The sequence below is a fragment of the Scyliorhinus canicula genome, chromosome 5 (assembly GCF_902713615.1).
Source record: "Scyliorhinus canicula chromosome 5, sScyCan1.1, whole genome shotgun sequence".
NCBI classification, from domain to species: Eukaryota; Metazoa; Chordata; class Chondrichthyes; order Carcharhiniformes; family Scyliorhinidae; genus Scyliorhinus; species Scyliorhinus canicula.
The window spans coordinates 179,668,514-179,681,481 of record NC_052150.1 but is presented as its reverse complement, the minus strand read 5'-3'; the positions used below and the strand labels follow the sequence as shown (position 1 = coordinate 179,681,481).

Sequence of the window (12,968 nt, the reverse complement as noted above, 5' to 3'; positions counted from 1 at the left end):
GCGGTGGAAGAAAAAGAGTGCCCCCACAGCACTGGCCCACCCACCGATTGGTGTGCCCCGATCATGGGCCAGGCTACCGTGGAGGCACCCCCTGGGGTCCGATCACCCCGCGCCCCCCCCCAGGACCCTGGGGGCCCGCTTGCGCCGTCGATCCCGCCGCCACCAGAGGTGGTTCAAACCACGGCGGCGGGAGAGGCCTCCCAGTGGCGGGACTTCGACTCTGCGGGGGTCGGAGAATTTCGGCCATGGTTAGAACAGGGATAGGAATGGTTGTTGGAAGTTCCGGGGTATAGATGTTTCAGTAAGAGTAGGGAAGGTGGTAAAAGAGGTGGAGGAGTAGCATTGTTAATCAAGGATAGTTTAACGGCTGCAGAAAGCCAGTTCGAGGGGGATCTGCCTACTGAGGTAATATGGGCTGAAGTTAGAAATAGGAAAGGAGTGGTCACGTTGCTAGGAGTTTTCTATAGACCTCCAAATAGTAATAGAGATGGAGGGGAAGAAATTGCAAAACAGATTATGGATAGGTTTGGAGGTCTCAGGTTAGTTGTCATGGGTGACTTTAACTTTCCAAATATTGATTGGAACCTCTATAGGTCAAAGAGTTTGGATAGGGCAGTTTTTGTATAGTGTGTGCAGGAGGGTTTCCTGACACAATATGTGGATAGGCCGACAAGAGGTGGGGCGACATTGGATTTGGTACTGGGAAATGAACCGGGCCAAGTGTTAGATTTGTTTGTGGGAGAGCACTTTGGAGATAGTGACCACAATTCGGTGTCTTTCATTATTGCAATGGAGAGGGATAGGGCCATATGGCAGGGCAAGGTTTATAATTGAGGGAGGGGTAATTATGATGCGATCAGGTAAGAATTAGGGAGCCTAAGATGGGAACAGAAACTGTCAGGGAAAGGCACAAATGAAAGTGGAGCTTGTTCAAGGAACAAATACTGCGTGTCCTTGATAGGTATGTCCCTGTCAGGCAGGGAGGAAATGGCCGTGTGAGGGAACCATGGTTCACAAAAGAGGTTGAATGTCTTGTCAAGAGGAAAAAGGAAGAGTATGGAAGGATGAGAAAACAAGGTTCAGTTGGGTTGCTTGAGGATTACAAGGTAGCAAGGAATGAGCTAGAAAAAGGGCTTAGGAGAGCTAGGAGGGGGCATGAGAAGTCCTTGGCGGGACGGATCAATGAAAACTACAAGGCTTTTTACTCTTATGTGAGAAATAAAAGAATGACCAGGGTGAGGTTAGGGCCAGTCAAGGACAGTAATGGGAACTTGTGCATGGATTCAGAAGAAATAGGAGAGGCGTTGAATGAATAGCTTTCTTCAGTGTTCACCAAGGAGAGGATCCACGTTTTTGAGGATGAGAGTGTGATACACGCGGGTAGGCTGGAGGTAGATGTTCTGAGGGAGGATATATTAGCAATTTTGAAAAACCTTAGGGTCGACAAGTCCCCTGGGCCAGATGCAACATATCCTAGGATTCTTTGTGAGGCAAGGGATGAGATTGCAGAACCTTTGGCTTTGATCTTTGGGTTCTCATTGTCCACGGGGATAGTGCCAGAGGACTGGAGGGTGGCGAATGTTGTTCCTCTGTTCAAGAAAGGGAACAGGAATGACCCTGGTAATTATAGGCCGGTTAGTCATACTTCGGTGGTCGGTAAGTTCATGGAAAAGGTCCTGAAGGATAGGATTTATGACCATTTGGAAAGATGCAGCTTAATCCGGGATAGTCAACACAGATTCGTGAAGGATTTACCTCACAAATTTGGTTGAATTCTTTGAGGAGGTAACTAAGTGCGTTGATGAAGGTAGAGCAGTTGATGTCGTATTAATTAATTTTAATAAGGCATTTGATAAGGTTCCGCATGGTCGGCTCATGAAGAAAGTAAGGAGGTGTGGGAGAGAGGGAAATTTGGCCATTTGGATAAGTAACTGGCTATCACATAGAAGACAGAGGGTGGTGATGGATGGAAAATTTTCAGACTGGAGACCAGTTACCAGCGGTGTACCACAGGGATCAGTGCTGGGTCCTCTGCTATTTGTGATTTTTATCAATGACTTGGAGGAGGGGGCTGAAGGGTGGGTCAGTAAATTTGCTGATGACACCAAGATTGGTGGAGTAGTGGATGAGGTGGAGGGCTGTTTTAGGCTGCAAAGAGACATTGATAGGATGCAAAGCTGGGCCTAAAAATGGCAGATGGAGTTTAACCCTGATAAGTGCGAGGTGATTCATTTTGGGAGGAAAAATTTGAATGCGGATTGTAGATTCAACGGCAGGGTTCTGAGGAATGTGGAAGAACAGAGAGATCTTGGGGTTCATGTCCGCAGATCTCTGATGGTTGCTACTCAAGTGGATAGAGCCGTGAAGAAGGTCAGCGTTTATTAATGGGGTTTTGAGTTTAAGAGCCGTGGGGTTATGCTGCAACTGTACATGACTGGTGAGACCACATTTGGATTATTGTGTGCAGTTCTGCTCGCCTCACTATAGGAAGGATGTGGAAGCATTGGAAAGGGTGCAAAGGAGATTTACCAGGATGTTGCCTGGATTGGAGGGTAGGTCTTACGAGGAAAGGTTGAGGGAGATAGGGTTTTTCTCTTTGGAGCGGAGGAGGATGAGAGGCGACTTAATAAAGGCTTATAAGATGATGAGGTGGTAGATAGAGTGGACGTTCAGAGACTATTTCCTCGGGTGGATGTGGCTGTTACAAGGGCGCATAACTAAGGTTCAGGGAGGGAAATATAGGAGCGATATCCGAGGTAGGGGGCGGTATTCTCCGCTCCCGATAAAAATCGGGATGGCCGTCGTGAAATCGGCCGAGGTTCACGACGGCTCCGCGCACCTAATTCACCCCCACCCGGGGGGCTAGGAGCGGGCCTCCGTCTTTCCCGGCCGTGACCTCATTACGCTGGAAATGACACGGAAACGGCGCATTTGTGAGGTCATCCGCGCATGCGCGGGTTGCCGGTTCCAACCAGCGCATGCGTGGATGAGTTCATCGCGCAGACGGCGCGAACTGCGCATGGGCGGTGGCCGTCTTTCTCCTCAGCCGCCCGGCAAGACGTGGCGGCTTGATCTTGCCGGGCGGCGGAGGGGAAAGAGTGCGTCTGTTTTGGACGCTGGCCCGACGATCGGTGGGCACCGATCGCGGGCCTGTCCCCTCCCGAGCACGGTCGTGGTTCTCCCGTGCCAATCGGGCCCCTAGATGCCCCAAACGGGCATCTGGCGCCCGTTTCACGAATGCAGCAACCAGGTGTGGTTGCTGCCATGGGGAAACGGGCGTGAAGGGCCGGCCGCTCGGCCCATCGGGCTCGGAGAATCGCCGTTCGCCATGAAAAACGGCGAGCGGCGATTTTTCCGAGCGGGGCGGGGGGGGGGGGGGGGGGGAATCGCTGGGGGCGCCAGGGGGGGCGTAAAAAATGTCGGGAGGCCTTCCCACGATTCTCCCACGCCGCTTGGGGAGCGGAGAATTCCGCCTAGGTTCTTTACTCAGAGAGTGGTTAGGGTGTGGAATGGACTGCCTGCTGTGATAGTGGAGTCGGACACTTTAGAAACTTTCAAGTGGTTATTGGATAGGCACATGGAGCACACCAGAATGACAGGGAGGAGGATAGCTTGATCTTGGTTTCGGACAAAGCTTGGCACAACATCGAGGGCCGAAGTGCCTGTTCTGTGTTGAACTGTTCTATGTTCTATGTATAGGCTGCAGCTGAGCTTGTGGAAGGAAATCAAATCTGACGACCTGCTTGATTTAAGACTTCTTTTAACCAGCAATGTTTCTTTAATCTGGCAGGAAAATGGCCGGGGAGAGATGGAAATAGCTGAATCTGAGGCAGACACACAGAATATACAGTTACTGACCAACTTGCCCAGGTTTTTCTTCCTAAAGTGATATTCTAGGGAAAGAAAATCATGTTGGATATTAATAAGAGCCAGATATAGACGTGTGGAGTATATCTGTTTTCATACCAGTCTGAAGAAATGGAAAATAATCCCACAAAGGAATTGCACATGCCTCCAAAGGTAATTCAACACCACATCAAACCCAGAAAATAGAATGACAACCAGCTGGCAGGATAAAACCTGCCAAAACCTGCACCAACAGCTTGGAACAACATTGAGCAAAGTTAGAATTTACAAGAGGAAGGGCATTGATGCAGTTTGTTTTATTTAATGTTCTTTTAAATTGCTAACAGAAATATGTAAGGAATTGTTGGCAAACCTTCCTGATACTGCGATCTGAAAGTAAAATGCTACAAAGTCATCTTTTGGAAAGCATATTTGGTAAACTTTTCCATTTGCTTCATGTTTTGTTAAAATGTTACCTGAAATGATCCAGGATGTCTTTCCTAATCTTTGGATCAAGTGGCATATCAAAATTGAATATAGGATTGCAATTGGGAGTAAGTAAAGTCGCCACAGTCCCAGGTGACCATAAACTGCTTTCCCCTTTGCGGGGGAGAGCTGACTGGTGGGGATTTAACCTGAGGATCACCACACCTCAGGTGAGGGGCAAGAAGGCAGGGCCTTCATAAATAACTTCAGCCGGTATAGGGATTGAACCCTCGCTGTTGGCCTCGCTCTGCGTTATGTTTCCTGGTGCGGTGCGCCCCCACTGGCAATGGGATTCTCCGTCCTGTCAGCTGGCCAATGATTTTCCCATTGTGGCCACCCCTACATGGTTGGGAAATCCACGGGCGTGAGTGCGCTGCCGGCAAAAAACGGGGAATCCCGCCGACGGAGTATCCAGCCCAAGCTGTCCAGCAAACTGAGCTGAGCTGGCCTCAATTGTAACTATATTAAAGATGGACAAATGTGTGACTGTGACAACAGCGATTTGTAAATCCTCCATCTCTTTTCCATTGCAAATGCAAAAAGTAATCAGTCACTGATGAAAAGGACATCTCTACTAAATTCAGTCAGCCCAGAATTAAAACATTCTGATAAAACATTTTCTATGTTTTCCCCGCAAAGGGGAAAGCAGTTTATGGTCATCTGGGACTGTGGCGACTTTACTTACTCCCAATTGCAATCCTACATTCAATTTTGATATGCCACTTGATCCAAAGATTAGGAAAGACATCCTGGATTATTTCAGGTAACATTTTAACAAAACATGATGCACGTGGAAAATGAAGGGATCCAGGAGTTTAGAGTACAGCTGACTGGAAGCAGAGTCGGAGGGCGGAGGTCCAGTTGGTCCACGGGGCAGCTAATTCTGTAAAGTAAGAGGGGATGGAGGCTAGGGCAGTTGCATGCTCCTCCTGTAGGATGTGGGTGGTGAGGGATACCACTGGTGTCCCCGCTGACTATACCTGCGGGAAGTGCACCCAACTCCAGCTCCTCAGAGACCGTGTTAAGGAACTGGAGCTGGAGCTGGATGAACTTCGGATCGTCCGGGAGGCAGAGGGGGTTATCGAGGAGAGTTACAGGGAGGTAGCCACACCCAAGGTACTGGACAAGAGTAGCTGGGTTACAGTCAGGGGAAAGAAAACTAACAGGCAGGCAGTGCAGGGATCACTCGTGGCCGTTCCCCTTCAAAACAAGTATACCGTTTTGGATGCTGTTGGGGGGGATGACCTACCGGGGGAAGGCCCCAGCGGCCAGGTCTCTGGCACTGAGTCTGGCTCTGGGGCTCAGAAGGGAAGGGGGGAGCATAGAAAAGCAATAGTAATAGGAGATTCAATGGTTAGGGGAATAGATAGGAGATTCTGTGGTCGCAAGCGAGACTCCCGAAAGGTATGTTGCCTCCCGGGTGCCAGGGCCAGGGATGTCTCGGGTCGTGTCTTCAGGATCCTGAAGGGGGAGGGTGAGCAGCCGGAAGTCGTGGTGCACATTGGTACCAACGACGTAGGTAGGAAAAAGGGTGTGGAGGTAATAAACAAGTTTAGGGAGTTAGGCTGGAAGTTAAAGGCCAGGACAGACAGAGTTGTCATCTCTGGTTTGTTGCCGGTGCCACGTGATAGCGAGGCTAGGAATAGGGAGAGAGTGCAGTTGAACACGTGGCTGCAGGAATGGTGTAGGAGGGAGGGCTTCAGGTATTTGGATAATTGGAGCGCATTCTGGGGAAGGTGGGACCTGTACAAGCAGTACGGGTTGCATCTGAACCAGAGGGGCACCAATATCCTGGGGGGGAGGTTTTCTAGTGCTCTTCGGGAGGGTTTAAACTAATTTGGTTGGGGAATGGGAACCGGATTTGTAGTCCAGCAACTAAGGAAGCCGATATTCAGGATGCCAAAGCACGTAGTGATGCAGTGGGGAAGGTAACACTGACAAAGGAAAGTACTTGCAGGCAAGGAGATGGGTTGAAGTGTGTATACTTTAATGCAAGAAGCATCAGGAATAAGGTGGGTGAACTTAAGGCATGAATCGGTACCTGGGACTACGATGTGGTGGCCATCACGGAAACTTGGATAGAAGAGGGGCAGAAATGGTTGTTGGAGGTCCCTGGTTATAGATGTTTCAACAAGATTAGGGAGGATGGTAAAAGAGGTGGGGGGGGGGGTGGCATTGTTAATTAGAAAGGCAGTTCGAGGGGGATCTGCCTACTGAGGTAATATGGGTTGAAGTCAGAAATAGGAAAGGAGCAGTCACCTTGTTGGGAGTTTTCTATAGACCCCCAATAGCAGCAGAGATGTGGAGGAACAGATTGGGAAACAGATTTTGGAAAGGTGCAGAAGTCACAGGGTAGTAGTCATGGGTGACTTCAACTTCCCAAACATTGAGTGGAAACTCTTTAGATCAAATAGTTTGGATGGGGTAGTGTTTGTGCAGTGTGTCCAGGAAGCTTTTCTAACACAGTATGTAGATTGTCCGACCAGAGGGGAGGCCATATTGGATTTAGTACTTGGTAATGAACCAGGGCAGGTGATAGATTTGTTAGTGGGGGAGCATTTTGGAGGTAGTGACCACAACTCTGTGACTTTCACTTTAGTTATGGAGGGATAGGTGCGTGCAACAGGGCAAGGTTTACAATTGGGGGAAGGGTAAATACAATGCTGTCAGACAAGAATTGAAGTGCAGAAGTTGGGAACATAGGCTGTCAGGGAAGGACACAAGTGAAATGTGGAACTTGTTCAAGGAACAGGTACTGCGTGTTTTTGATATGTATGTCCCTGTCAGGCAGGGAAGAGATGGTCGAGTGAGGGAACCATGGTTGACAAGAGAGGTTGAATGTCTTGTTAAGAGGAAGAAGGAGACTTATGTAAGGCTGAAGAAACAAGGTTCAGACAGGGCGCTGGAGGGATACAAGATAGCCAGGAGGGAACTGAAGAAAGGGATTAGGAGAGCTAAGAGAGGGCATGAAAAATCTTTGGCAGGTAGGGTCAAGGAAAACCCCAAGGCCTTTTACACATATGTGAGAAATATGAGAATGACTAGAGCGAGGGTAGGTCCGATCAAGGACAGTAGCGGGAGATTGTGTATTGAGTCTGAAGAGATAGGAGGTCTTGAACAAGTATTTTTCTTCAGTATTTACAAACAAGAGGGGCCATATTGTTGGAGAGGACAGTGTGAAACAGACTGATAAGCTCGAGGAGATACTTGTCAGGAAGGAAGATGTGTTGCGCGTTTTGAAAAACTTGAGGATAGACAAGTCCCCCGGGCCTGATGGGATATATCCAAGGATTCTATGGGAAGCAAGAAATGAAATTGCAGAGCCGTTGGCAATGATCTTTTTGTCCTCGCTGTCAGCAGGGGTGGCACCAGAGGATTGGAGAGTGGTGAATGGCATGCCCCTGTTCAAAAAAGGGAATAGGGATAACCCTGGGAATTACAGGCCAGTTAGTCTTACTTCGGTGGTAGGCAAAGTAATGAAAAGGGTACTGAGGGATAGGATTTATGAGCATCTGGAAAGAAACTGCATGATTAGGGATAGTCAGCACGGATTTGTGAGGGGTAGGTCTTGCCTTACAAGTCTTATTGACTTCTTTGAGGAGGTGACCAAGCATGTGGATGAAGGTAAAGCAGTGGCTGTAGTGTACATGGATTTTAGTAAGGCATTTGATAAAGTTCCCCATTGTAGGCTTGTGCAGAAAGTAAGGAGGCATGGGATAGTGGGAAATTTGGCCAGTTGGATAACAAACTGGCTAACCGATAGAAGACAGAGAGTGGTGGTGGATGGTAAATCTTCAGCCTGGAGCCTAGTTATCAGTGGCGTACCGCAGGGATCAGTTCTGGGTCCTCTGCTGTTTATGATTTTTATTAACGACTTGGATGAGGGAGTTGAAGGGTGGGTCAGTAAATTTGCAGATGATACGAAGATTGGTGGAGTTGTGGATAGTGAGGAAGGCTGTTGTCGGCTTCAAAGAGACATAGATAGGATGCAGAGCTGGGCTGAGAAGTGGCAGATGGAGTTTAACCCTGACAAGTGTGAGGTTGTCCATTTTGGAAGGACAAATCTGAATGCGGAATACAGGGTTAATGGTAGGGTTCTTGGCAATGTGGAGGAGCAGAGAGATCTTGGGGTCTATGTTCATAGATCTTTGAAAGTTGCCACTCAAGTGGATAGAGCTGTGAAGAAGGCCTATGGTGTGCTAGCGTTCATTAGCAGAGGGATTGAATTTAAGAGCCGTGAGGTGATGATGCAGCTGTACAAAACCTTGGTCAGGCCACATTTGGAGTACTGTGTGCAGTTCTGGTCGCCTCATTTTAGGAAGGATGTGGAAGCTTTGGAAAAGGTGCGAAAGAGATTTACCAGGATGTTGCCTGGAATGGAGAGTAGGTCATATGAGGAAAGGTTGAGGGTGCTAGGCCTTTTCTCATTAGAACGGAGAAGGATGAGGGGCGACTTGATAGAGGTTTATAAGATGATCAGGGGAATAGATAGAGTAGACAGTCAGAGACTTTTTACCCGGGTGGAACACACCATTACAAGGGGACATAAATTTAAGATAAATGGTGGAAGATATAGAGGGGATGTCAGAGGTAGGTTCTTTACCCAGAGAGTAGTGGGGGCATGGAATGCACTGCCTGTGGAAGTAGTTGAGTCGGAAACGTTAGGGACCTTCAAGCGGCTATTGGATAGGTACATGGATTAGGGTAGAATAATGGAGTGTAGATTAACTTCTTCTTAAGGGCAGCACGGTAGCATTGTGGATAGCACAATTGCTTCACAGCTCCAGGGTCCCAAGTTCGATTTTGACTTGGGTCACTGTCTGTGTGGAGTCTGCACATCCTCCCCGTGTGTGCGTGGGTTTCCTCCGGGTGCTCCGGTTTCCTCCCACAGTCCAAAGATGTGCAGGTTGGGTGGATTGGCCATGAAAAATTGCCCTTCGTGTCCAAAATTCTATGATTAACCTAGGACAAAAGTTTGGCACAACATCGTGGGACAAAGGGCCTGTTCTGTGCTGTATTTCTCTATCTCTATCTATCCTTATTGGTGGAATCTTTCTGCCCAACTAGTCTGCTTTGCTGTCAAATTGGGTTTGGCCTTTTGGTTACCATGGGGTGAATTTTATGTTTTTAGTAGAATGCGGGATGCCAACACAGAATGCTCAGCTGGTTGACACCCCCTCTGCCCCCCCGCCCTTTAAACATGCCAAGTAAAGCATGCTGTGGACAATTAGTGACCACCCAGTGCAGAGCCATCCATTTAGAGCTGTGGAGAAAGCTTGTTCTCCCACCACAAACCTTTCCCCCTGCTCCCTTCCAAGCTTGCAGTTAATATCAGGGTCAGGTTCCCATGCCTGTTTCTAAAAACCACACCATGTTTCAGCACTTGTGACTTGAGTCAATGTAATAAATAACATAGTGTTGAATTTTTGTAGCAGCTGCATTCACATTGTACATTGTAATCTTAAAAACACCTCGGTACGAGGGTTCTGAGACTCAGTCCTGCAGGTAAAGGGGTAATGCTGGGGTCTCGGCTATAACTGTAAAGTCCCCCTGCTCTCAGTATGAGCCTACATTTTGAAGTGCAAAAAAAATTAATTAATGATCACGATCACTGCCACCTTCCCTGTGGTACAGTCAACCACAAATCCGGTGGCAGGCTGTGGTCTGCTATCCTTGTATCATCTTGTATGAGCTGGCATAAAAAGACTCCCAAACATCTTTAGATCTGATGACTGAAAATTCCAGTGGGCAAACAAAATTGTGGGTGATTGGCCCGCCTGACATGCGTTTTTTTGGAGACAACGTCAACACGCTGGATTTTATCTCGGTGCAGGGAGGCAGAGCACACGGTTTCCCAATGTAGAATTCACCCTCCACCACCCTCGCCGCCCGCCCACAAGTTTCTCATTTGAAAACACAACTAACCTGTGTCAGCAGGTCCATCTCACCAAGGAGATCACTGAACATGGCATCTATGTCATCACTGGCATTACATCCTCCAGACTCCATCTGTAAAGGCACAAGGCAGGCAATCATTATAGAAACTAACACGGGTGTTGAAAGCCATGCTAGGATGTTACCTTGTTTTAGTCTCTGCGTATCAAGAATAAACATCAATTGTGTAAACTATACAGCGGTCTTCTCTATAATTCCAATTTTTGTTTTTGTTCTTTTGAAGGCGTTGACTTTTTCTGGGGCACAGTTCCACAGGATAGGCCAGCCTCTCAATTACAATATCAAAGCAGCCGTTTTCTATGTGCCTCCAGGTTAGTGAGACGGCATTGCTGCAAAGTTAGATTCTGATTTCATCCAACATGTCAACACAGGAATTGTGGATAGCTGCCGGTGGAGGAAATCCTGAGCAAAATCTCCTCTTGCTAGTCCAGGAATACTGATATAATTAGCTCACAAACTGCTGCTCTGGTTGGGATTCGGTGGACTCAGTAATGGCCAGGGACTGTTCTGTGAACTTTCTGCTTGCTATCATACCCTATGGTAGATTTACATACAATATTGAGGTTCATGGTTGCTCGTGGTACGATTCAAAAATACTAAAATGCAAAACAAATTTTGATACGGAATGGGAAATTAAACAAAGCATTCTGACACACGACTATTCTCAAGGTTGTTATAAAGCTTAATAATGGGCTCCACGGTAGCACAGGGGTTAGCACTGTTGCTTTACAGTGCCAGGCTCCCAGGTTCGATTCCCGGCTTGCGTCAATGTCTGTGCGGAGTCTGCACGTTCTCCCCGTGTCTGCGTGGGTTTCCTCTGGGTGCTCCGGTTTCCTCCTACAAGTCCCGAAAGACGTGCTTGTCAGGTGAATTGGACATTCTGAATTCTCCCTCAGTGTACTGAACAGGCGCCGGAGTGTGGCGACTGGGGGCTTTTCACAGCAACTTCATTGCAGTGTTAATGTAAACATACTTGTGACAATAAAGATTATTAAAATTAATTTATTCCAATAAATAATGCCCGAAGATTGACCACAGAACATTACTTTGTTAAATGAAAGGTGAGTTATAAAGCGATTAAGATGCTTAAACTTACATTTTCTGTTAATAAAATAACCTTCTCAGAACAGTGAGGACTTCTGTTGAATTGTTACTGTACATTCTGAAGGGGACAATTTCAGTTTCCCAATTTCAGTTTCCTATGCTGTATTTTGTTTTTCTAATTTTAGAGTACCCAATTATTTTTTCCAATTAAGGGGCAATTTAGTGTGGCCAATCCGCCTACCCTGCACATATTTGGGTTTTGGGGGTGAGACCCACGCAGACACAGGGAGAATGTGCAAACTCCACACGGACAGTGACCCAGGGCCGGGATTCGGACCCAGGGCCGGGATTCGAACCCGGGTCCTCAGCGCCGTAGGCAGCAGTGCTAACCACTGTGCCACCGTGCTGCCCCATGCTATATTTTTTTTATGATGTGGAGATGCCGGCGTTGGACTGGGGTGAGCACAGTAAGAAGTCTTACAACACCAGGTTAAAGTCCAACAGGTTTGTTTCAAACACGAGCTTTCGGAGCACGGCTCCTTCTTCAGGTGAATGGAAAGGCTTGTTCCAGAAATGTTTATATAGACACAGTCAGAGATGCCCCGGAATGCGAGCACCTGCAGGCAATCAAATCATCAAAGATGCAGAGAGAGAGGTAACTCCAGGTTAAAGAGGTGTGAATTGTCCCAAGCCAGTTCAGTCGGTAGGCCTCTGCAAGTCCAGGCTTGTTGGTGGGGGCCGAATGTAATGCGACATGAATCCCAGATCCCGGTTGAGTCCGCATTCATGCGTGCGGAACTTAGCTATAAGTTTTTGCTCAGCAATTTTGCGTTGTCGCGTCTCCTGAAGGCCTCCTTGTAGAATGCTGACCCGGAGATCAGAGGCTGAATGTCCTTGACTGCTGAAGTGTTCCCCAACTGGAAGGGAACAGTCCTGCCTGTTGATAGTCGCACGATGCCCGTTTATTCGTTGTCGCAGTGTCTGCATGGTCTCGCCAATGTACCACGCTTCGGGACATCCTTTCCTTCAGCGTATGAGGTAGACTACATTGGTCGAGTCGCACGAGTATGCGCTGCGTACCTGGTGGGTGGTGTTTCCACGTGTAATGGTGGTGTCCATGTCGATGATCTGGCATGTCTTGCAGAGATTACCCTGGCAGGGTTTTGTGGTGTTGTGGTTGCTGTTCTGAAGGCTGGGTAATTTGCTGCAAACAATGGTTTGTTTGAGGTTGCGCGGTTGTTTGAAGGCCAGTAATGGGGGTGTGGGGATGACCTTGGCAAGATGTCCATCCTCGCTGATGATGTGTTGGAGGCTGCGAAGAAGATGTCGTAGTTTCTCCGCCCCAGGAAAGTACTGGACGACGAAGGGTACTCTGTCAGTGGTGTCCCGTGTTTGTCTTCTGAGGAGGTCGGTGCGGTTTTTTGCTGTGGCGCGGTGGAACTGTCGATCAATGAGTCGAGCGCCATATCCCGTTCGTACGAGGGCATCTTTCAGCATCTGTAGGTGTCTGTTGCGCTCCTCCTTGTCTGAGCAGATCCTGTGTATACGGAGGGCTTGTCCATAGGGGATGGCTTCTTTAATGTGTTTCGGGTGAAAGCTGGAGAAGTGGAGCATCGTGAGATTATCTGTGGGCTTGC

At 48.1% G+C, this 12,968-nt stretch overlaps 1 protein-coding gene across 4 annotated transcripts in view; it reads right to left on the bottom strand.

Moving 5' to 3' along the window:
- LOC119966455 (amyloid beta (A4) precursor protein-binding, family B, member 1 interacting protein) overlaps nt 1-12,968 on the bottom strand; it is a 192,281-nt gene that overhangs the window by 102,020 nt on the left and 77,293 nt on the right. For all 4 annotated transcript variants that reach the window (XM_038798158.1, XM_038798157.1, XM_038798161.1 and 1 more), the window contains exon 2: nt 10,258-10,341. In XM_038798158.1, the coding sequence (XP_038654086.1) occupies nt 10,258-10,341 (84 nt within the window). The remainder of the gene's footprint in view (nt 1-10,257; nt 10,342-12,968) is intronic.